This window comes from Rattus rattus, chromosome 11 (genome assembly GCF_011064425.1).
Source record: "Rattus rattus isolate New Zealand chromosome 11, Rrattus_CSIRO_v1, whole genome shotgun sequence".
In the NCBI taxonomy this organism is placed as follows: domain Eukaryota; kingdom Metazoa; phylum Chordata; class Mammalia; order Rodentia; family Muridae; genus Rattus; species Rattus rattus.
Window position 1 is genome coordinate 93,324,046 of NC_046164.1, and position 21,786 is coordinate 93,345,831.

Below are 21,786 nucleotides of genomic sequence, written 5' to 3' on the forward strand. Positions count from 1 at the left end.
CTGTTAGGGCCTTACCATCAAGCAGGACCTGTTCAGATAGGGAGAGTTCCTGTGTATGTGACATGACAGGCTGTCTAAGTAAACTTTACTACTTTTAAGCTCTCTGTAGCACCTGCCAGGAGTGGATCAAAGGGAAATACCTCTGAGTTCCCAAATCGTCTGTGGAGCAGGAAAGAGCAAAGATTTTGATCAGCACATGCCCCAGATAATCAAATACAGGTAAAACTTAAGACTCGGCCATGCATCAAAAGGCTAAGCTATGCGACCAGAGAGTCTGTGTTAAAGACTCTCGATGTCTCCCACCACCCCTCTTCCTACTTCTCCACTCACCTGTCCTGATCGCTTGCACTCCCTCTCTCTACCATTTCCTGTAAGGCCACCAGTGTTTCTCATGAGCCTCAGCCACAGCTAGAAATTCCATCCAATTTCCAGGCTCTAATATAAAATTATAAGTTTTACCTTGTGGGAAATAATATATAGTGGATTTACTTCTTTTAGGTGCTTAGGGTTTTGAAGTAGGAAAAATATTTCATTTCTAAAAACTAGTCCTTAATTAGAAATTAGCTGGGAAATATGCTCTTAGTGGAATATGAGGAAAGGGGACTTAAAAGACACTAATGCTAGAAAACAGAAAAGGGGTATTATGTATGAGTCTAAGGAAATGGTGTTGACAAATATTTTGTCATTTTTGTCAAGAATCTTACATCGCCTTAAACTGAAATTAGCACTTAGAAACATGTGCCTTAAGACCTGGTAAATCTCCTAAATCTTTTGTAACTCATCAGAGGAAAGGAAAATACTTTTATGTGTGGTTCATGTATGTTTTATAAATCTATAGTAATGTTCTTTGAAATCCTTGAAAATTAGTTGGCCATGCATGATAGACACACGGCAACTACATCACAAATTCATTGGAAAAACAAACCTCAACCATTGTATAAAATCGTGTTTGTTTTTCCACTTGTATGTGAAAACACAAACTTCAAAAACCAAGAAGCAGTCGGCAGTAGTGAGATAGTTCATAGGTAAAAGGACTTTTGATACAAACTGTGTGATGTGACCCAATCCCCTGACAGCCACACATGGGCCGTGCGTGTACACCGACACAGAAGGGCAGATGTGTGCATACACCACATGCACACATACATTTAAAAGGAGAAAGAGCAGAGCTGGGGCCCAGTGGTCAGGATTCTTATCGAGCGTTCACAAAGCCCCAGGTCAGGGTCAGCAGCACTGGGTAAAGCAGGTGCCGTGCCTGCCTATAATCTCAACACTTGAGGATTGGAGGCAGAAGGATTAGAAGCTCCAGGTCATCCCTGCCTGCATCGTACCTTGTTAATACGAAAGGCCAGCAAATATTCCTTCTGAGCTTTTAGGTACTACCAATGTTTAATTTCTAATAACTAGTCCTTAACCTGAAGTTATATATAATTCCATATGTTGAAGATGGATCAAGATCTTTGATTTGGGGGGATGGGGTCTGAAGATGAGAAAATTAAGATGTTTGGTGAATTAATAAAAGTTGTTATGAACATTCAATTGGGGAGTCTAGTTTTGTTTTTGTTTTGTTTTGTTTTTCACTTTGACTACTAGTCACATTTTGAAGAGCAGAATATTTCACTTCTAATCACTTTTTTAAATGTTGAGTCGGGTCTATGTTTGCATTCCAGCTTTGCCATTTTCGTAGAGTTTACCCTCAAACCCCACTTTCATCATCTATAAATGGGATTAGAATCATACTGTGTGGTTTGTTGAAAAGACTACATGTTACACACTCAGCCAAGCACTGAACATATCTTCCCATCTTACTTTCGACATTTTTTTTTTTCGGAGCTGGGGACCGAACCCAGGGCCTTGCGCTTGCTAGGCAAGCGCTCTACCACTGAGCTAAATCCCCAACCCCTACTTTCGACATTTTATGTACATGAGTGTTTTGCCTTCATGTATGTCTGTACCGTGGGCACCAAGGTCAGTAGAGGGCAGCAGATCCCCTGGGACTGAAGTTCCGTGTTGTGAGCCACCATGTGGTTGCTGGGAATCAAATTCAGGTCCTCTGGAAGAGCAGTGGTGCTCTTAACCGCTGAGCCATCCCTCCAGCTCTGAGACATTATTTCCAGTAACAGTGGAGCTCCTTTCTAGCCTCGCACTTTCCTGCGGTTACGAATGCAGAGACTCCATCCAGAGAAGCAGGTAGGCCAACTGCAGATGTCACCACTCCCTCAGCTCCTCCAAAACCAGCCCCCCAGTTTTATCTCCAGCTCTGTAACAGACCGTCTGCTGCGGCTTTTCCTCGCTCCCCACCCCCATTCCCAGGGCACTTAGCAAATCTTGGTGGAGTATCCTGCTTTCTTCTTTCCCGTGGACCTCCTTAATACCCCTCCAGCCCATCCCTATCCCTAAGTGTCAGGTCCCAATTTCTAGAAACATTTTGCCTGGAACATCCAGTAGCCAACCTATCAGGATCCTAGAAGAATTTCCTAACCATGCAACAACACATAGTCACCGCACTCTCTTACTAGAGAGGGCAACGAAAACCAAGGAACACCCAAAAAAGACAAGACTAGATATCAGTACCTAGAATTACAGTCTTCCCAAAACCCATGTGTCTGGACTCAGGTGTGAAAACAACTAACAGCCAAGACAATATGTCTCCATTAGAACCAGCAATCCTACCACAGCAGGTCCTAAGTATTGCAACATAGCTGAAACACAGGAAAACAACCTTAAAATGGCCTTTATAAATATGATTGAGGTCCTTAAAGAGGAAACTAATAAATACCTTAAAGAAATGAATAAAACAGTTTATGACCTGAAAGTGAAAATCGAATCAATGTAGAAAACCAAATTGACAGGATCTGGAAATGAAAAATGTAGGAACTTGAACAGGAACCTCAGAGGCAAGCCTCACCAACAGTACACAAGGGATGGACAAGATAATCTCAGGATTGAGAACATGATGTGATAAATGGATAATCCAGCCAAAGTAAATGTTAAATCTGAAATCATGGCATAAACAACCATGAAACCTGATATATACTATGAAAAGACCAAATCTAAGAAAAATCCAAACAGGAAGGAGAAGAAACCCAGGTCAAAGGAACAGAAAATGCTTTCAACAAAACCATACAACAAAATTTCCCTAATCTAAGGAAGGAGATACCTATCAAAGTACAAGAAGCATACAGAATACCAAATATAGTGAACCAGAAAAGAAATTTCACTCACCACATATTAAAACATTAAATGTACAGAACAAAGAGTATTAAAAACTACAAAGAAAAAGACTGAGTATAATATGAAGGGAAACCTATTAAAGTAACACCTAACTTCTCAACGGAGACTCAGAGTCAGCCTGGACAGATGTGATACAGACTCTTAAGAGACCACAGATCAATGGAATCAAATTGAAGATCCAGACGTAAATCTGCACACCTATGGACACCTGATTTTTGACAAAGAAGCCAGAAATACACACTGGAAAAGACACCATCTTCAAGGAATGGCGAAGGTGAAACTGTATGGCTGCATGTGGAAAAATACAAATAGATCCGTGCTTATCACCTTGCACAAAATAGATCAAAGACCAAAACATAAAACCAGATACACTGAACCTGAAGAAAGAAAGTAGAGAATAACCTTGAACTCCTTGGCACAGCAAGATTTTTCTGAACAGAATACCAATAGTACAGGCACTAAGACAGCATTAATGAATCAGACCTCATGAAACTGAAAACCTGCATGGCAAAGGGTACCATATTTGAGACAAAGTGGTAGCCTGCAGAGTGGGAAGATCTTTACTAACTGCACATCTGATAGTGGACTAATATCCAAAATAGATAAAGAACTAAAAAAAAAAAAATTAGGGTACATATCGAAACAAAATTCTTTTAAAAGAGGAAACTCAGATGCCCGAGAAACACTTAAAGGCATGCTCAAGATCCTTAACCATCAAGGACACACAAATCAAAACAGCTACTTACACCATCAATGGCTAAGACCAGTACAAGTAACAGCTCATGCTAGCAAGGATATGGAGTAAGGGGAACACTCCTCCACTGCTTGTGCAAGTGTAGACTTGTACAGCCACTATGGAAATCAATGGGAGTGGATTTTCAGGAACACGAATCAATTTACCTCAAGATACAGATATATCACCCAGGCATTGTAATTAGGGTTCAGAGTGTCAAAACTTATGAATGAACTTATGCATTCATTATATTTATCATATAGAGAGAAGGGAGATTTATTAGAACAATGTACAAGCTGCAGTCCAGCTGATCCAACAATGGCTGTCTGTGAAGTCTAAGAATCCAGTAGTTGCTCAGTCCACAAGGCTGCGTGTCTCGGCTGGTCTTCAGTCTACACTGGAATCCTGAAGAAGTAGGCTCTAATGCCAATGAGGGAATGGACTTGCAAGGTGAGGGCAAGCAGGCAAAGAGCAGAAGCTTCCTTCTTCCATGTCCTTATATAGGCTTCCTGTACAATGTGAGGTCTAGACTAAAGGTATGTCTTCACACCTCAAGACCTGGATTATCCTATCTAAAAGGCCTGGATTAGAAGTGGATTTTTGTGATTGTTGGGGGGAGGGCAGTAATGGAGGGAGGATGGGGAGGGGAACACCCATATGGAAGGGGAGGGGGAGGGGCTATGGGGATGTTGGCCCGGAAACTGGGAAAGGGAATAACAATTGAAATGTAAATAAGAAATAATTAATTAATAAATTAATTAATTAATTAATAAAGATGGAGAAGAAGAAAAAAAAAGAAATGGATTTTTTTCTTACTTCAAATTAAGCAAAACTTCCCTCAAGGTTTAACACTTATTTGGGGGTTTTAGTTCCAGATGTAGTCAAGGCGATAACCCAAATTAGCCATCACTGGCACTGTTTTAGTTACGGTTACTTTCATTGTCTTAAAGAGTGCAGACCCACCTGCCCAGGTTAACCCCATCCACAGTGTGCTGGGGCCATCCCACACTGGTCATTAATTAAGGAAATACTCAAGCCTGGTGGTGTTGGCACACACCTTTAAGTCCAGCACTCAGGGTACGCCCCTTGAGGTGTGAATGACTAGCCTTACACCACCACGGACTTTTCTATGTCCTTTTTCCAGCCTCTCAAATTAGACAGCGTCCAGGGCTGGTCCCGCAAGGAAAAAAAAAAAAAAAAAGAGCCCAAGATCAAGCCACCAAAGCCCTCCAATCCCAGGCTACCCTGGATAGCTCTGGTCCAAGGAAACCCTACGTGAATCCTTCCTCCTGCTCAGTTTGTTGCTGCTTCTCACGCAAGCATCAGCAGTCACTCTCTTGTGTCTTTCCCAATAAATCTCCCGTGTGGGGCTTGTGTAGTGTGACATTATGATATTTCTTGACTCCTGACTGCCAGAACCTTTCCAGAGCTGTAACACTTGCTTCCCCCTCAGAGCTGCAAAACCTCCACTGGGGAGATGTTTATCTTCTGTCCTAGCACTTATAAGTCGCTAATTCCCTTTTTATGACCTTTAGTTAACTGTTTTACCACAGTTATAACAGTTTATAACTCTTGGAATGTGCTCCGAGGGGGAGAAAGTCTGGTTACTATTAACTGACTGCAGTCAACTGGTGACACTTGGGAGGCTGACAGAGTTCTCATTGCAGTTTTGACTGACAGAGAAGGACCTAACAGCAGTCCCACTATAACCCAGCTTAACAATCACTGACATAACTTTAGGAGTTCCTGTAGGATCATCATAAAGAGTTGAGAAATCATCTATTAGTACATCTTCGTAGATCTGCAGAGATCTGCTCAAAAGGGTGGGTTAATACCTAGTAGTTGTTACTAATAGCAGGAATCTCCCTAAAGCAAATCTGTCATGGATTATTTTAATCTGAGACAGACCATCTCAGGAAGATTGCCTGCTACTTATTAGCTTGTCCTATGATGGCTCCTGACATTTTTCAACTGAGACTCCCTCTTCTCGAAGACTCTAGCATGTGTGTCCACCACAGAGACACCTGCTCAGCCATGCTTATTGCTACTCTGTTCATAACTGGCAAAAATCGGAAGTAACCTACATGTCCCCCAAGAGAAGAATGAATAAAGAAAATGTGGTACATTTACACGATGAAATATCACTTGCCCATCAAAAAAAGAAAGAAAGAAAGAAAGAAATCATGAAGTCCTAGGTGCACGGAAAGTGATGCAACTAGAAAAAAGTAATCCTGGGGGAGTAGCTCAGATCCAGACAGACAAACAGAGTATGTATTCACTTATATGTGTATATCAGCTATTAAGTCATTGATAACCCAGTTACAATCCATAAGTCACAGAGGTTAGGTATAGAGTAAGGGACTAGGAGGGACATATGCAGCTGTCTCCTGAGAGGTTCAGCCAGAGCATGACAAATACAGAGGCGAATGCTAGCAGCCAACCATTGGACTGAGCACGGGGACCCGATTGAAGGAGTTAGAGAAAGGATTGAAGGAGCTGAAGGGGCTTGCAACCCCATAAGAACAACAATATCAACCAACCAGAGCTCCCAGGGACTAAACCATCATCCAAAGAATACACATGGACAGATCCATGTTTCCAGCTGCATAAGTAGCAGAGGATGGCTTTGTTGGGCATTAACAGCCTGCCAAGACTGAACCCCCCCTCCCAGTGTAGGGGAATGTGAGGATGGGGAGGCAGGAAGGGGGAGTGGTTGCAGAGGGGGAACACCCTCATAGAAGAAGGGGTAGGGGGATGAGATAGGGGGTTTATGGACAGGAAACCGGGAAAGGGGATAACTTTTGAAATGTAAATTTAAAATATCCAATTTTTTAAAAAAAGATAGTAGCAAAACACACAAAAAGGAGGGACATGGGGATTATTAGGAAAGGGAAACAGAATAGATACTTGTGGATGAGGAGCTAGAACGGGAGGCGCTAACGGGAAAGAGAAGGGAGAGGGGACAAGGGAAGAAATACCAAGAAAGACAGCCAAAATTAAGGGCCATTTGAGTACTATGGCCTAATACAGCAGAACTTCCTAAACTGTGCACCTACATGAAGGTGATCTAAAGGAAATCATCGAATAACGGGAGACAGAGGCCGACCAGTCATCTCTTTGCTACCAAACGAAGCTTCCAGTCCTGAGATTGGGTTACATCTAATTCAGTTGTTGGGCAAATGGATCCCACGGGAACCCCAAACAACCCAGGCTGTTGTCAAAACTATAGGTTGCTTCCCAGAAACTAGCAGTGGGGCCCCACTGTTCAAGAAAACTCTAACACAGCTCATTGAACATGGAGAAGTCAAGCGGGCACCTGCAAAGAGCCCTCACCCCGTGTCGGGTACAGAAAGATACTCTACACGCTACCAAAGGAGAAACATAAACACCGACCCAGCCACAAACCCTCTGATTGGCAAGGGTGTCCTACCCAAAAGACATGCTATTTTAACGGTAGCACAAAGCTTGTGGGAGTAGCCATCCAGTGTCTGATTGACCTTGAAGCCTGCTCTACAAGACAGAACTCATACTCCACACTGCTTAGTTGACCAAGAACCTGAGGTCAAGGACCTAGGGTAAAACTAACTAGTGTTCTTAATGAAGAAAAAAAAAAAAAAGAACTACTTAAAAAATTTAAGTCACAATCAAATGACTCCTGATGTCACTCTGCTGTACTCACAGATCAGTGCCTTGCTCAAGAAGAGAAGCCGGATCCTGCAGCAGATAGGAACAAATGCAGAGACTGACAGCCAGACATTAAGCAGACAGAGTAGACGGATGGATGGACAGACAGACGACAGACCTTGGAGCACTCAGCCCTGAATGGAATGTCTCTATCAAACCCCTCCCCTCAGAGCGCAGGGTACCCTGTGGAAGAGGAAAGAGTGTAAGCACCAGAGAGGAGGGAGGACACCAAGAAAACAAGGCCCCTAAGCCAACATGACTAAAGCCCACGAGAACTGACAGAGACTGAAGCAGCACGCACAGGGCTGCAGCCGGCCCTCAGCACCTGTGTTATGGCTTCTAGCTTAGCGTTTTCATGGGATTGCTATGTGTGAAGAAGTGGGTCTCTGTTTCTGGTGCCTTCCCTTGTCTCTTTCCCTTCTGTTTGTTTTGTCCAATTCTGCTGTGATAATTTGTGTTTTACATTTTATTTTATTATTAAAAAAGGAATAACTGTACAAGCCTCTTAGTGTTGCCACGGTGACTAAGGTATACAATAGATGCATTTCTGGCGTGTATTTGTAAGTGTTGCGTAGATGGTAGGCTTCCTTTACTTCATGGATTGCCTTGATGAATGAGCCCTTGCAAGTCTGGTAACAAAACCTGGGTGTCCTAAACCAGGAACTGTGGACACTTGGCTGGGTATGGGATTGTGTGAGCAGCTCCCCACCAAAGCTGTCGTAAAGCACGGCTGTTCTTAGAAGGGGTGTTAGAATCCTTTGGTCTCTGTGAGAAGGGAGGTAAGGTTGCCATCAAGGGCATGAGTGTGACCCAGTATTGGAATGGCTTACCTGCTGCAGCCGATGACTTGGAGGTCAAAAGCTACATGTGTGGCCACTGATGGTCAAGCATTCTCGCCTAAGAGCAAGACAGGGGCCATTAGCTCCCAGCAGGAAGCCCGAGTCTGCCAAATGATCGTGGTGCTTCTCTTATTGTGCTGCTCAGAGCTTCGATGAAGGCTGAGGCCCATTACCAACTGTGGAAGCCTCATTCCTTGGGCCCAGTTTGGACTCCTCCTGCACATTGAGACCATCTCCCCAAAGTAGGAGGGGAGATCCATTTGAGTGGATGGAGGGAAGCCTTGGCAGATACGGCGATTAAAGAGATTAAACAAAACTTTCAGATTCCTCTGGGAAACAAAAAGAAATGAAGATTTGATTGAAACCATAACCTTGAGACTTATTTTTACATTCTTTTTGATATACAGCTTACACAGAATAAACTGCCCGCCCCCTCCCCCCCTTTCTGCTTGCAAACTGGCTTGTTAGAGGACACTGTTTTAGTTGAATCTTGCCAAAACCAACGCAAACTCACATTCTGGCCTCTAATCCACTTCTGTTAGTGCTCTAAGACTGAACGTTAACTAGTCTTCCAAGTTTAACATTGATGTCATTTTCCACACTACATCTGAGAAGTCACCAGCTTTTCAGTTTACAGTATGTTTCTAAACGCCAGCCAACGCCCTATCAGAGCATATAATTTTTCTGTTGTACCTAAGCAGCTTATAGCAAAATGAGTGACAAGGAAAGATTTACTCCATTCTTTTAATTCGAGCTCCCTTTATCTCCCACGTATCCCTTCTTGAGCAGTAGCTCCAAGATCATGTGCTGAGCAAGATCTAGTTGCTAAGAGACGGGACGCTGAGAGGGTGGGGACGCTGCACTGCGACAGGCCTGAGAGGAAGAGGCAGAGAGGGCAGGGCGAAGAGCAGGCTCAGCGAAGCGCTGGGCTGCGCTCTGGCCCGGCCCGCACCCTCCCGCCCGCAGGAGCTCGTCACTCATTGGATGCTGCGCTGCGGCGCTAGCTTGCGATTGGCCGGGCTACGCAGCCGGGCCCTGCCCCTCGGCGCTACTGCAGGACGGCAGGCTAGCGGGCGCAGGCGGGTGCGGCCGTGGCTCGTGAGGCCGCCTCAGCCGGGCGTGTGCGCCGGGTCGCGCCGTTCTGGGCGCGAGCGCGGGCGGTGCCGGCCGCTGCAGGTGACACCGGTGCGGTGAGGGCCGCCGCGGCCCTGTGGAGGTGAGAGAGACGATGAGAGGCTGGGGCAGCCACCCGGGAGCTGGAAGTGGGCGAGGGCCGGAGCGCCGCTGTCCATCCCGGCGGGCCGGCTGGCGGGCGGGCCGGTGGGCCGTGTGGGGCCCCCGCTGTCCGGAAGCCTGCGGACTCCCGGGCGCAGCCCCAGCCGGCCCGCCTGCCGCCGCTCTCGCCCGCGCGCCTGGCGACGAGCCCAGCTTCAGCCGCCGGACTCCGGCCCTCGCCGTCCCTGCCAGGCTGCTTTTCGAAGCCTTTGTCTGCTCCTCTCCAGCCCGCGCCTCCAGTCGGCGCCCACGCCGCGGAACCCGGGTCCCGAGGACGCGCCGCGCAGGGAGCCTCGGACCCGGGCTTGGAAGGGCTACTTACCCGGGTGGGCAGTGTTGTCCTATCCTTGAGAATCAGAGCCAACCGCCTGGGTCACATGTGGACGAGAGTCAGGAAGTCTGTTGTAGATCAGTGTTAACAGCTTCCCTCTGCTGTGCCAGAGGCCTTCCACCTGCCCCAGTGTCCCCCACCTTCCACTCCTGCCTCTGCCTAGGGGAAAAGCAAGAGCCCCCTTTTCACTGAAAAACGAATAAGCCAAAATAAGGAAAAGTGTAATGTGTTAAACAATAGAATTTTTAGGTTTTGGTAAATGTTATTTACCAAATATGTTATGCCTTAAACGCTTTTAAAATATGTTGTCATGCACGAGAGGATAATTTTGAGTTTCAGATGTTTTCTTTTGGTCATAGTTTCTTATACGTTTATACCTTTCTCCAGAATGAGATTCATGTGCCAGCTGTTTTAAGACTGAATATTATTCAGACCTTAAAGGAAACGTTCTCATAGATTACTTTAACTAGAATACACAATAGTTTTTTCCCCTTGATTGGAAGGATTCAGTTGTGTCAAGAGAAAAAAAAATTCACCCCAAGTTACTTAAAAATCATTCATAAACATGAATAAATGAGTATTATATTTAATATACAAGTTTTTTAGAATTTGATGAAGAGAACATTCTTGTAATTTTAATTAAGAACTAGGGACTTAGCTCACTTGTAGAGTATACTCTGCCACCACCACCACCACCACCAAAAAAACAGAAAAGGAAATTAATTAAATTTTCTGGAAATTAAAAATCAAAAAGCAGCCACAAAGGGTCTTTGTCTTAAATTCTGCTTTAGACTGTTTTCTTGCCTTTTCTCTTTCCAGTGCTGCTTGTCAAATCCAGGGCCTCACTCATCTCCATTCCCACCCTAAATGTCTACTAAGGTCCAAACAAATTATAATTAAGCACTCCTTTTCAAATCATGCATCCTTAGGAAAAAGTGATGCACACTTACCCATGTAAGTAGAGAACAATATTTTGTTCACTGAAAATTAAGATTCCACATTTATTTTCATACTGCATACTTACATATTCATATAAATTGTGAATCTTCAGCTTGGAGTGGGTTCCAAAAGATACATTGCTTCTTCAAGGCTCAGAGGCTTTATTAAGTCAGCAAACACTGGTTGGTGCTATCTGCTTTGCTGGTCATTCTTTTGAGGAATTAAAAGTAAAGAGCACAGCCCAAGAGCTGAGTTTGTAATCCTTGTCCCCTGTGCTCTGAAGTCATGAGTTAGAAGCCAGCCTGCCTTACAAAACAAGGCTTACCCTAGGTGGATAAAAGGAAATCTTGTTCTGGGCAATGCTTTCTAAGGGATTCAACAAATTCTTGAAAACAATTATGTCAGTAACAGTCAAAAAGAAATTGCCATAATTGTGGTGCACATTTTACATGCTAGACACTGCTGGTTGCTCTGTGGTGTTATTTAATTCTCACAGTAATCTTAAAGGTAGTTATCGTTTTCCTTATAGCAAGCCCAAGATTGCACTGCTAAAAATGGTGATGCTTGGTAAGTATTCATAGCCTGTTTTATTCCTTTGATTGGCAGCATGCTTCATGTTAGGTCTTCTTATCTTTATGAATGTGCTTAAGGATCTCAGAAATGCTACTGTAAACATCCAGTCTTCACCGTGTCAGTGGATTCTTCCACACAGTATCACAGAGAGACAGAGCGCTACTGTCTTACCTTTGTTTTGCAGATGAGGAAACGGAGACACGGATTATCTGAACTAGAGAATATCTTACTGGTAGAACCAAGATATAAAGTTGGACAGTTTGACTCCAGAATCTATTCTTGTAACTACTACACTGTGCTGGTCCTTCAGTAAGGTACAACTCCGGAAGCTATGCCTTTACAATGCTTAATGCTTTTTATGCTTCTTTTGTTCTTTTGTGTTTGAGATTTATTCATTATTTTATGTGCGCCTGTGTGTTTGGTTGCTTGCCTGTATCTGTGTGCACCATATACATGTGCAGTGCCCATGAGGGCCAGAAGAGGGCATTATAGTCCTGTAACTGGAGTTATAGACAACTATAAGAAACCACTCGGGACCCAAACCCAGGTTCTGCGTGATATTATCAAAGCTGTTGATTTTTAATGTTTATGCAGACACATAGGATTGTTTTGTTTTAACAGCCATTTGATGCCCTAGGACAGCGGTTATATAAACAACTAATGCTAATGACTGCTTTTACATTTCTACTCTGGTGAGCTATTTTAAATGTCACAATCCTAGGGAAGTGTCTTTTGTCTTTACATATCATGCCTCATTTGTAGCTGCTTTTATTATCTTCAGCGTACCTTCCCAAGGTGATCCTTTTTGTTCTCTGTACTGACTGTCATAGGCTTTTAGGGTGGCGTGTGATGATGCTAAAATCCAAGCTGGACCTCCAGACTAGGCACATGGCTCTTGGTCGGTTAGTCATCTTTGCCCTACATTATGCCACCCTTTTCCACAGAGAAGCTCATATTTTCAAGCGGTATTCCTAATCTAGAAACGAATGGCAACTACACTATAAAAAACCTGACTAGCCAGAAACCTTTATCAGTGTTTTCTTCTATAATTCTTGTTCCAGCTTCAGCTGCAGTGCCTGACACATAATGGAGTATTCGTGAATGCATGGATAAATTAGTGTGTCTTAAATCCACTGCCATAAAGAGCTTTCTAAAATACTTTAGCTTGGATGGGTAGTTTCTTTTTTTCTTTTCTTTCTTTTTTATGATCTCCCCAGACCACCTCATGGGCCAAAGCCTTCAGAGTCATGTCATTGAAACGTACCTGGCTTTACAGTCCTTTCTTTCCATCCTAAGACACCGTCTCCACCCCACTCCTCCTTAGAGAATGGGGAGAGCACAGATTGAAACGTGAGCCCCTCCTCTGCATCTTGGTAGATCTATGGCACCGTGCAAAGTGCTTGACCCCTCCAAACCTGTCTCCTTATGTTGTAGGGTTAGGACGAGCTCTGCTCTCATAGCGACCACAGGGCTCCTCCACCTCTCCGTGGCTGCCCCCATTTTGGCTCTTGATTTTTCCCGCTAGTACCCATTTTTTTGCCAGATCAGTCAGGTCCGTGTCACATTGCTTCAGAAGATAGGGTTGAAAAATGACCTTCGCAGAGAGAAGTTGTCTCAAACATACAAAAATAACACAACATTGTTATGATAACCAGAGATCCATTAGCCGCCATGTTAAGTTGCTAGGCTGCTTCACTGTATGTCTGCGAGTTCCCTGTGCTCAGTCACAGTCCACTGTGTGCACCGTGGACAGCTGCTCCAGGAGCAGCAGGAGGGCATTACTTAGGGACAGAACAGAGTTATGATACTTTCAGCAAGCTTCACACTGAGTTCTTCATGGTTTGACTTTATTATCTATGAATAATCCTTGTATATACTGCCTGCTTACTGACTTTTTAGGAAAATAAAGTCTACTCAACTTTTCCTGAACATTTTAGCTAGAAAAAATTAACATATAGCAGGGACAAAGTTGGTTTTTCTTTTTTGTTTTTGTTTGTTTTTTTTCTTTTTTGTAATAAAAACCCAAATGCCTGTCACCTGGAGTTTGCCTCTAAGACTCTGCCTTCTAAGCCAGGCGTACTGGTGTATACCTTTAAGCCCAGCACTCAGGAGGCAGGGGCAGGCGAGTCTCTGAGTCACAATGTGAGTTCCAGGGCAGCCAGGACTCCACAGAGAAAGCCTGTCTTGAAACAAACAAAAGATTCTGCCTTTCTATGGCATATTTAATCTGCCCATCCTTATATACCACATTTCAAGTCGTAATTGTCAAAGGTTTTATGGTGGAGAGATTTAGATGAGCAGTCTGTGTTTGCTTTATGTTAGTTCTGTCTTTTTTCTTTACATAGTGGCAGGTAACTTTTAGGAATGGACTATAACTAGTATACAATGTTCTGGAAACATCCGAATTTCAGACGTAATAAGACTGGGTTTTCCCTATTTCTAGCTCTAGAAGATGAGTCGTGGGTGTCCAGAAAACAATAATTTCCTGACTAATAATAACCAAATGGTACTGGATATGATCCTTTATCCATTGATTGGAATCCCTCAGACCATCAACTGGGAAACTGTGGCAAGGCTTGTGCCTGGATTAACACCCAAAGAGGTAAGTAGCAATCCCTGGGTCCCTCCCAAACATACAGACGGCAGCAGCGACAGGTTAAAATTGACACCCCACCACCCCAACACACACACACACACACACACACACACACACACACACACACACACACACACACAGAGTGAGATTGAAAGAAACATCCAAGTGAAAAAATTGTGTCTATTTTATTTTGTGTGTGAGTGTTTGGTCTTCATTGATTTCTGTGCACCACATTCATATAGAGTTCAAGGAGTCCATAAGGGAGCATTATATCCTCTGGAACATTAGTTTAAAATCCTAACACTCAGGAGTTCGAGGCCAGCCTGGTCTACAGAGCAAGGTCCAGGACAGCCAGGATTACACAGAGAAGCCCTGTCTCAGTAAATGAATAAATGTTTTTATAAATAAATAAACAAACACAAATAATGTAAGAGCACAGGCTGGCCTTAAACCTCATCTCCACCTGCCTCTGCTTCCCCAGTGCGGGATTAAAGGCATACACCACTGTCTATGATGAACATTTGACGTATCTTCGGTATAAATTATCAGGAGAAAAGCAAATGGACTCTGAAATACTGATAGGCTAGTCCTCCTGATAACGTAGCTGACCTTTTAAATTTTATACTGATAGGCTAGCTGACCTTTTTTTTTTTTATCTTTATTAACTTGAGTATTTCTTATTTACATTTCGATTGTTACTCCTCTTCCCGGTTTCTGGGCCAACATCCCCCTAACCCCCCTCTCCCCTTCTATAGGGGCTTCCCCTCACCACCCTCCCCCCAACAATCACATTCACTGGGGTTCAGTCTTGCAGGACCAAGGGCTTCCCCTTCCACTGGTGCTCTTACTAGGCTATTCATTGCTACCTATGAGGTTGGAGCCCAGGGTCAGTCCATGTATAGTCTTTGGGTAGTGGCTTAGTCCCTACTTGGTTGGCATTGTTGTTCATATGGGGTCTCGAGCCCTTTCAAGCTCTTCCAGTCCTTTCTCTGATTCCTTCAACGGGGAGTCCCGTTCTCAGTTCAGTGGTTTGCTGCTGGCATTCGCCTATGTATTTGCTGTATTCTGGCTGTGTCTCTCAGGAGAGATCTACATCCGGTTCCTGTCAGCCTGCACTTCTTTGCTTCATCCCTCTTATCTAGTTTGGTGGCTGTATATGTGATATATGGGCCACATGTGGGGCAGGCTCTGAATGGGTGTTCCTTCTGTCTCTGTTCTAAACTTTGCCTCCCTATTCCTTCCCAAGGGTATTCTTGCTCCCCTTTTAAAGAAGGAGTGAAGCATTAGCATTTTGGTCATCCTTCTTGAGTTTCATGTGTTCTGTGCATCTAGGGTAATTCAAGCATTTGGGCTAATAGCCACTTATCAATGAGTGCATACCATGTGTGTTTTTCTGTGATTGGGTTACCTCACTCAGGATGATATTTTCCAGTTCCATCCATTTGCCTATGAATTTCATAAAGTCATTGTTTTTGATAGCTGAGTAATATTCCATTGTGTAGATGTACGCATTTTCTGTATCCATTCCTCTGTTGAAGGGCATCTGGGTTCTTTCAGCTTCTGGCTATTATAAATAAGGCTGCAATGAACATAGTGGAGCACGTGTCTTTTTTATATGTTGGGGCATCTTTTGGGTATATGCCCAAGAGAGGTATAGCTGGATCCTCAGGCAGTTCAATGTCCAATTTTCTGAGGAACCTCCAGACTGATTTCCAGAATGGTTGTACCAGTCTGCAATCCCACCAACAATGGAGGAGTGTTCCTTTTTCTCCCCATCCTCACCAGCATCTGCTGTCACCTGAATTTTTGATCTTAGCCATTCTCACTGGTGTGAGGTGAAATCTCAGGGTTGTTTTGATTTGCATTTCCCTTATGACTAAAGATGTTGAACATTTCTTTAGGTGTTTCTCAGCCATTTGGCATTCCTCAGCTGTGAATTCTTTGTTTAGCTCTGAACCCCATTTTTTAATAGGGTTATTTGTCTCCCTGCTGTCTAACTTCTTGAGTTCTTTGTATATTTTGGATATAAGGCCTCTATCTGTTGTAGGATTGGTAAAGGTCTTTTCCCAGTCTGTTGGTTGTCGTTTTGTCCTAACAACAGTGTCCTTTACCTTACAGAGCTAGCTGACCTTTTTAATTTTATACTCAGAATCAAACCTAAATTTAAGAATTCTTATAGAGAAAACAGTCTTATAATATACTCATGGACACTAGTTTAAGATTTAGAAACTCCAGTTTTTGTTGTGCTTTGGTTTCAGTGGGCTTTTAAATATAATTTATTTAACTATTTTATGTGCATTAGTGTGAGTGTGTCAGACTTCCCTAGAACTGGAGTTATAGACTATGGTGAGTTGCCATGTGAGTGCTAGGAATTGAACCTGGATCCTGTGGAAGAGTAGCCAGTGCTCTTAACCACTAAGCCATTTCTCCAGCCCCTGATTTGTGTGTGTGTGTGTGTGTGTGTGTGTGTGTGTGTGTGTGTGTGTGTGTGTGTGTGTGTGTGTGTGTGTGTGTGTGTGCGTGCGTTACAACATAACTCAGTGTGAAGTATATTTTGCCTTAACCTCTAAAATGTTGGGATTATAAAAGTGCACTACTAGGAACTCACTATGTAGTCTAGGCTGGCCTGGAACTCATAAAGATCCTCCTGCCTCAGCCTCTGGAGTTCTGGGATTACAGTATCCAGTAATTACTCTGATGGTTTCATTTTTACCTATTTATTCTCAGTGTTGGGTTTTCTTGTTCTGTTTTGTTTTATTTCTTGAGTTTAGGACTCTAATTTGTCTTAATGTCACTGAAGTAAAAATCATGGTAAAACCTTCCATCATTTACAGCCCAGGCACAGACAAAAATCAACAAAAACTATTTGTGTAAAAATTGATGAGATGAAACGTGAGATGAAACGGAAAGAATTCAAATATGAACCCAAAACTTAACAAGAAAGGCCATCTCTATCACTTATCTCCTCAAAAATGGTGTATGAATATCAAGTCAAACCTGTAACATGTTACCTAGATGGACTTCAAGTAGACCACAGGACACTGTCTTGAAATGGCCGCAGGAGGCTCTGCCATCTAACGGGTGACAGTGAAAACATTTGTTTCAAATGGGTAGACAAGGACAGAGTGGTGGGGGAGAGTCAGACTTACCTTCTATCTTTGTAGCCTGTCACCCCTGCCTTCTAGGAAAACTCTCCCTGTGACCTGTGATGCTACCTTCCCCATTAGGTTTAGTCTAGTCCAAGATAATTCTATTCTGATCAATTCTTCTTCCTTCTGTGGCCTCCTTGGCAGCTTTGGCATCTTCGTAGGTAGAGTGCTTCCCTAGTGTGTCTGAGGCCCTGGCATCAGTCCTCAGTACGACAGCCTGAGATCTACAGTAGATGAAAAGAAAATAGAATGTTACACGTCAGGTTCTCCTGGTTTTGCTTTCCATTGAAAGTCAGAACTTTTATTAGAGCTAGGGATTGCTTAGTGGCTCAGTCAGTACTCTCATCAGACAGTGGGGTCAGTTCCTAATCCCAAGGTGGGGTGAATTCTATGACCATACCACTCAATAAACCCAGTCTCATTTGATCTCCAAAGCTAAGCGAGATTAGTCCTGGTTAGTACTTAGATGATGACAGAATTAGGTATTACTTGATGGAAACACATAATAAAAAATAAAAGCCAAGTAATCACTTACTAATATTGCCAACTGATAACAGATACATACCAAAGGGAAATATGGCTAATAAAGACAATCTTTACCCTTCTTCAAGAGCATATGTCCATTATTCCTATGAGTTAAGTACTTTTTACCTTATTTAAATATTTATGTTTGGGGAGTTTTGTCTGCATGAGTGTGTGCACCATGTACTTGGGGCCCTTGGAGGCCCAGGATCTGGAATTAACAGACGATTGTGAGCTGCTATGTGGGCTATGGGAATTGAACCTGGGTTTTTTGGAAGAGCACCCAGTGATCTTAACCATTTAGCTCTCTTTCTAGCAACGAGTTAACACATTTTTAAAAACAACTTCTACTCTGACTTTTAAAGGAGAAAAAAATTAAGTTACAGAATTTTACATACTAAAACATACAAATTTTGTTCATAATCCCCCAACAAAAAATATAGAAAAATATCTCTAGGTACTGGAGAGAGGATTCCTTGTTAAGAGCACTTGTTCTTGCAAAGGACCCAGGTTCAGGTTACAGCATTCATACAGAGGCTCATAACCACCTGGTAATCCCACTGCCGGGGGTGCAGCACCCTCTTCTGGCTTTTGGGGACATCAGGCATTCACAAGGTGCACATACATACATGCGGGCAAACCACTTGCACACTTTAAATAAAATAAATAAATCTAAAATAATTTTAAAATGAAGTATCTTCAAATAGAGTCAAAAAATTCTTTTTCCATTATTTTTACTTTGCCTATATAGTTATATAATCTTAATGATATTGAAGTTGATTATTCAAAACTATGAATAAATGTATCTTCTCTTCTATTAGTCAGGTCACTCAACAATATATCATTAAGTTTTATTGACTGAAGATTATCATTCATGATTACTTAATGGTTACTCTTATAGTATTGCTCAATATAATTGCATGTATTAAGATAGTAAGCTTATATAAAATCATTATGTGCTTTTTAAACTTTTTGATTGGCCCAGAAACTACCAGTGTTGCATTTTTATACAACATGGTTTTGGTTGTTTGGTTGTGATTGTTGTTGTTGTTTTGTTTTATTTTTATCAATCTTCGTTTTTGTCATTTTATGTCATTGCAGTGTGTGAAAAGATTTGATGAGCTGAAGAGCTGTGGAAGTTCACCTGTTGACAACCAGTATAACCCTTTAATGGCTGCCGGAGAGGGTCCTGTTGAAACTTTAGCCACTTATATTAAATCTTCACTTTTGGATGCACAAGGAGATTTCCAAGAGACTCCAGTTGATCAAGATACAGTTTCTAAAGCAGGTAGGGTTATAGAATAAAATGTAGTACTTGTCCTTATAAGTTCTAGCCAACCTTCCTTTCTTTGTTTGTAGGCTAATTCAAACACTTGTGTAAACTCTTAGTATTTTATCTTTGTGATAAAAATTCCATTGTCGTCGTTGTTTTTCAAAAACTTTAACTGCCAATATATAGGTCAAGTATTATTTCCATAACTGAATTTTAACCATACCAAAATGATTTACTTCAGTTTGTTATCCTAGTTTTTTAATATATGTTTATTTGCTGTAATTTTGTTTTTTGAGAAAGGCTGTCACGATCCCAGACTGGGCTTGAACTCACTACGTAGTTGAGAATGACCTTGAACTTCTGAGTTTCCTGCCTCCTCTCTCCCAAGTACTGAGAGTGCTTGTATCACCACACCCAACCTATACAGGGCTGTGGATAACCTTACTCATGCTATACAGGTCTTCCACCACTGAGCCATATTCCCAGTCTTTATTCATGTATTTGAAATGAATTTAACATAGACGTTTGTAGCAAATTTATGTTTCATTTTCTCTCCTGTCTCATGTTTATTCCACCTAAAAAGAGTAATAGACGTCTCCCAGAACTAAACCAGTCAGTTCGTAATCCAGCTGTACTACTCAGACCTGCTCTTTACTTTTACGTGTGTGTGTGTGTGTGTGTGTGTGTGTGTGTGTGTGTGTGTGTGTGTGTGTGTGCGTGTAACAAAGTTTCGGGTGGTCCAGCTGGCCTCAAACCTCTCATGTGGCCGAGGATGATGTTGCGCTCCTGGTCTTCCCAAGTGCTAGGATGGAAATATGTACCACCATGGCCACTTTAAAATTTTATTTTGTTTGTTTTGAGAAGGGATCTCTCTGTGTAGCCCTGGCTGTCCCCAAACTCACTGTGTAAATCACTAAGATCCTCCTGCCACTTCTTGCCAACTGCTGGGATGATAGGCCTATGCTTCCAGGCCAGACTACTTCAAAACAAAACCAGTAGAGAACCTTGCTCATCTCTTACATCATCTTTTTTTTTACCGCTAGTCTTACGAACTTAACAGAAATTCAAGTGGCACAGTGACAAGGTTGAAGAGATGTTTTCTGGAATTATGTTTGGAAGTCATGGGCTTTAGAAGCTGTCAGAATGAGTTACTTTCGTTTCAGCCGCTGTCAGAATATTGAAATAGAAATTTACTTGAGGAAGAAGAGGCCGTGCTATGCTTTTGAGCCCTTGACTTAGTTTGGAATACTACATCACAGTCTTTCGAAAATGCACTGTAACATTAGCAGTTTATGGTTCATTTTCTATGTTCTTCCATTTGCCTTTAAAATATTAACATCAGAGCAAGAGATTCCACCTTAACTGCCTTGGAAACTGCATTTACCGTGTTACCATTCCATAAGTAAAACCCATTCTCAGCTAGAAATGCTAACCCATCCCCTTTTTCTGTATGTGTCTGTTTCTGTATTTAAGGAAGACATAGTATAGCTACCACAAGGAATTGCTCTTCAGAAAGTGAGAACTGTACTGCCCGTAATGCTGGAGAAGAGACTGCAGACTCTGAAGGGTAGGAGCTGGTTGTTTGTTGGACGAGAGTCAATACCGACACCTCTAACTGAAAGTGCATGGTTGGTGCTAATGCTCACACTTTAGGCGCTTATGTTACACAACTGCTAAAACCCTGGAGTCAGGATCATCTGTGCGTGAACAACAAAGATGATACCTAACACATTACTTGCTTGTATTATTATATATTTTGGGGGTTTTCATAAAAAATTGGCATATTTAAAAAATTAGAAATAACATGTAATAGCACAGAACATTGAAAAGTAAATTTCAATGCCCAAAGAAACGTCTTTTAAGTAATTAATTCTTGAAACTTATTAATGAAATTAGGTGTTTATTTTAAAACTATTTTAATATAATTGCTATACAGATATTTAAAACCAGAATGTATTTCAGTATGCTTCAGCTTTTGATAGTTTGAATTGTTCTGTGTATTTCTATAGGATAAGTTGTATGCACAGTAAATGATTACTTGTTTTAACAAACAGTACACCATAAAACTTATCAGCTAATGAATATATAAAACATTTCCTCACCTCTAAAATGTCTTTCCTGTACCTCTAGTTTTGGTAGATTTATAACAACAGCTTTGTTAATATAAAGTTCACATATGACAAAATTCATCTACCTGGCTACCTTTCATCCTCCCCGCTCCAGCCCCCACCTCCCTTTCTTCCTGGTGCGGAGGCTTGAGCCTAGGTACTGCACATGCTAGGGAAGCACTCAGCCCTGAGCAGTGTTTGCAGCCCTTAAAACTCATTCCGAGTCAGAGTCCAGCCGGGTCCCCAGTTAGCCTTGAGTGTGCTGTTCTGAGATGTGCCCCATAGTGAACATGGCGGTCAGGGGTAATGGTAGAAGTCAGTTTTCTCCCCCACCAGTTGGACCCAGGATTAAACTGAGGCACCCATCAAACTAGGCAGCAAGCACCCTTTCCACTGAGCCATCTTGTTGACCTGACTTTGATTACAATATTTTTCTCATATCCCAATTGTATATAAAACACTGATTTTGTAAAATTGAATTAATCACAAAGTAATTCACATTTGTAGTACTTATTTCTTCCTATTTATTT

General features: G+C 42.4%; 1 protein-coding gene across 1 annotated transcript in view; it reads left to right on the forward strand.

The window, feature by feature from the left end:
• The first annotated feature begins 9,575 nt into the window (after positions 1 to 9,575).
• The window catches only part of Kiaa1841 (KIAA1841 ortholog), a 49,131-nt gene continuing 36,920 nt past the window's right edge, over positions 9,576 to 21,786 (forward strand). The window contains exons 1-5 of the mRNA XM_032917176.1: positions 9,576 to 9,706; positions 11,793 to 11,922; positions 14,052 to 14,210; positions 18,977 to 19,163; positions 20,622 to 20,715. Coding sequence (XP_032773067.1) covers positions 14,061 to 14,210; positions 18,977 to 19,163; positions 20,622 to 20,715 — 431 coding nt within the window. The 5' untranslated portion in view covers positions 9,576 to 9,706; positions 11,793 to 11,922; positions 14,052 to 14,060. The remainder of the gene's footprint in view (positions 9,707 to 11,792; positions 11,923 to 14,051; positions 14,211 to 18,976; positions 19,164 to 20,621; positions 20,716 to 21,786) is intronic.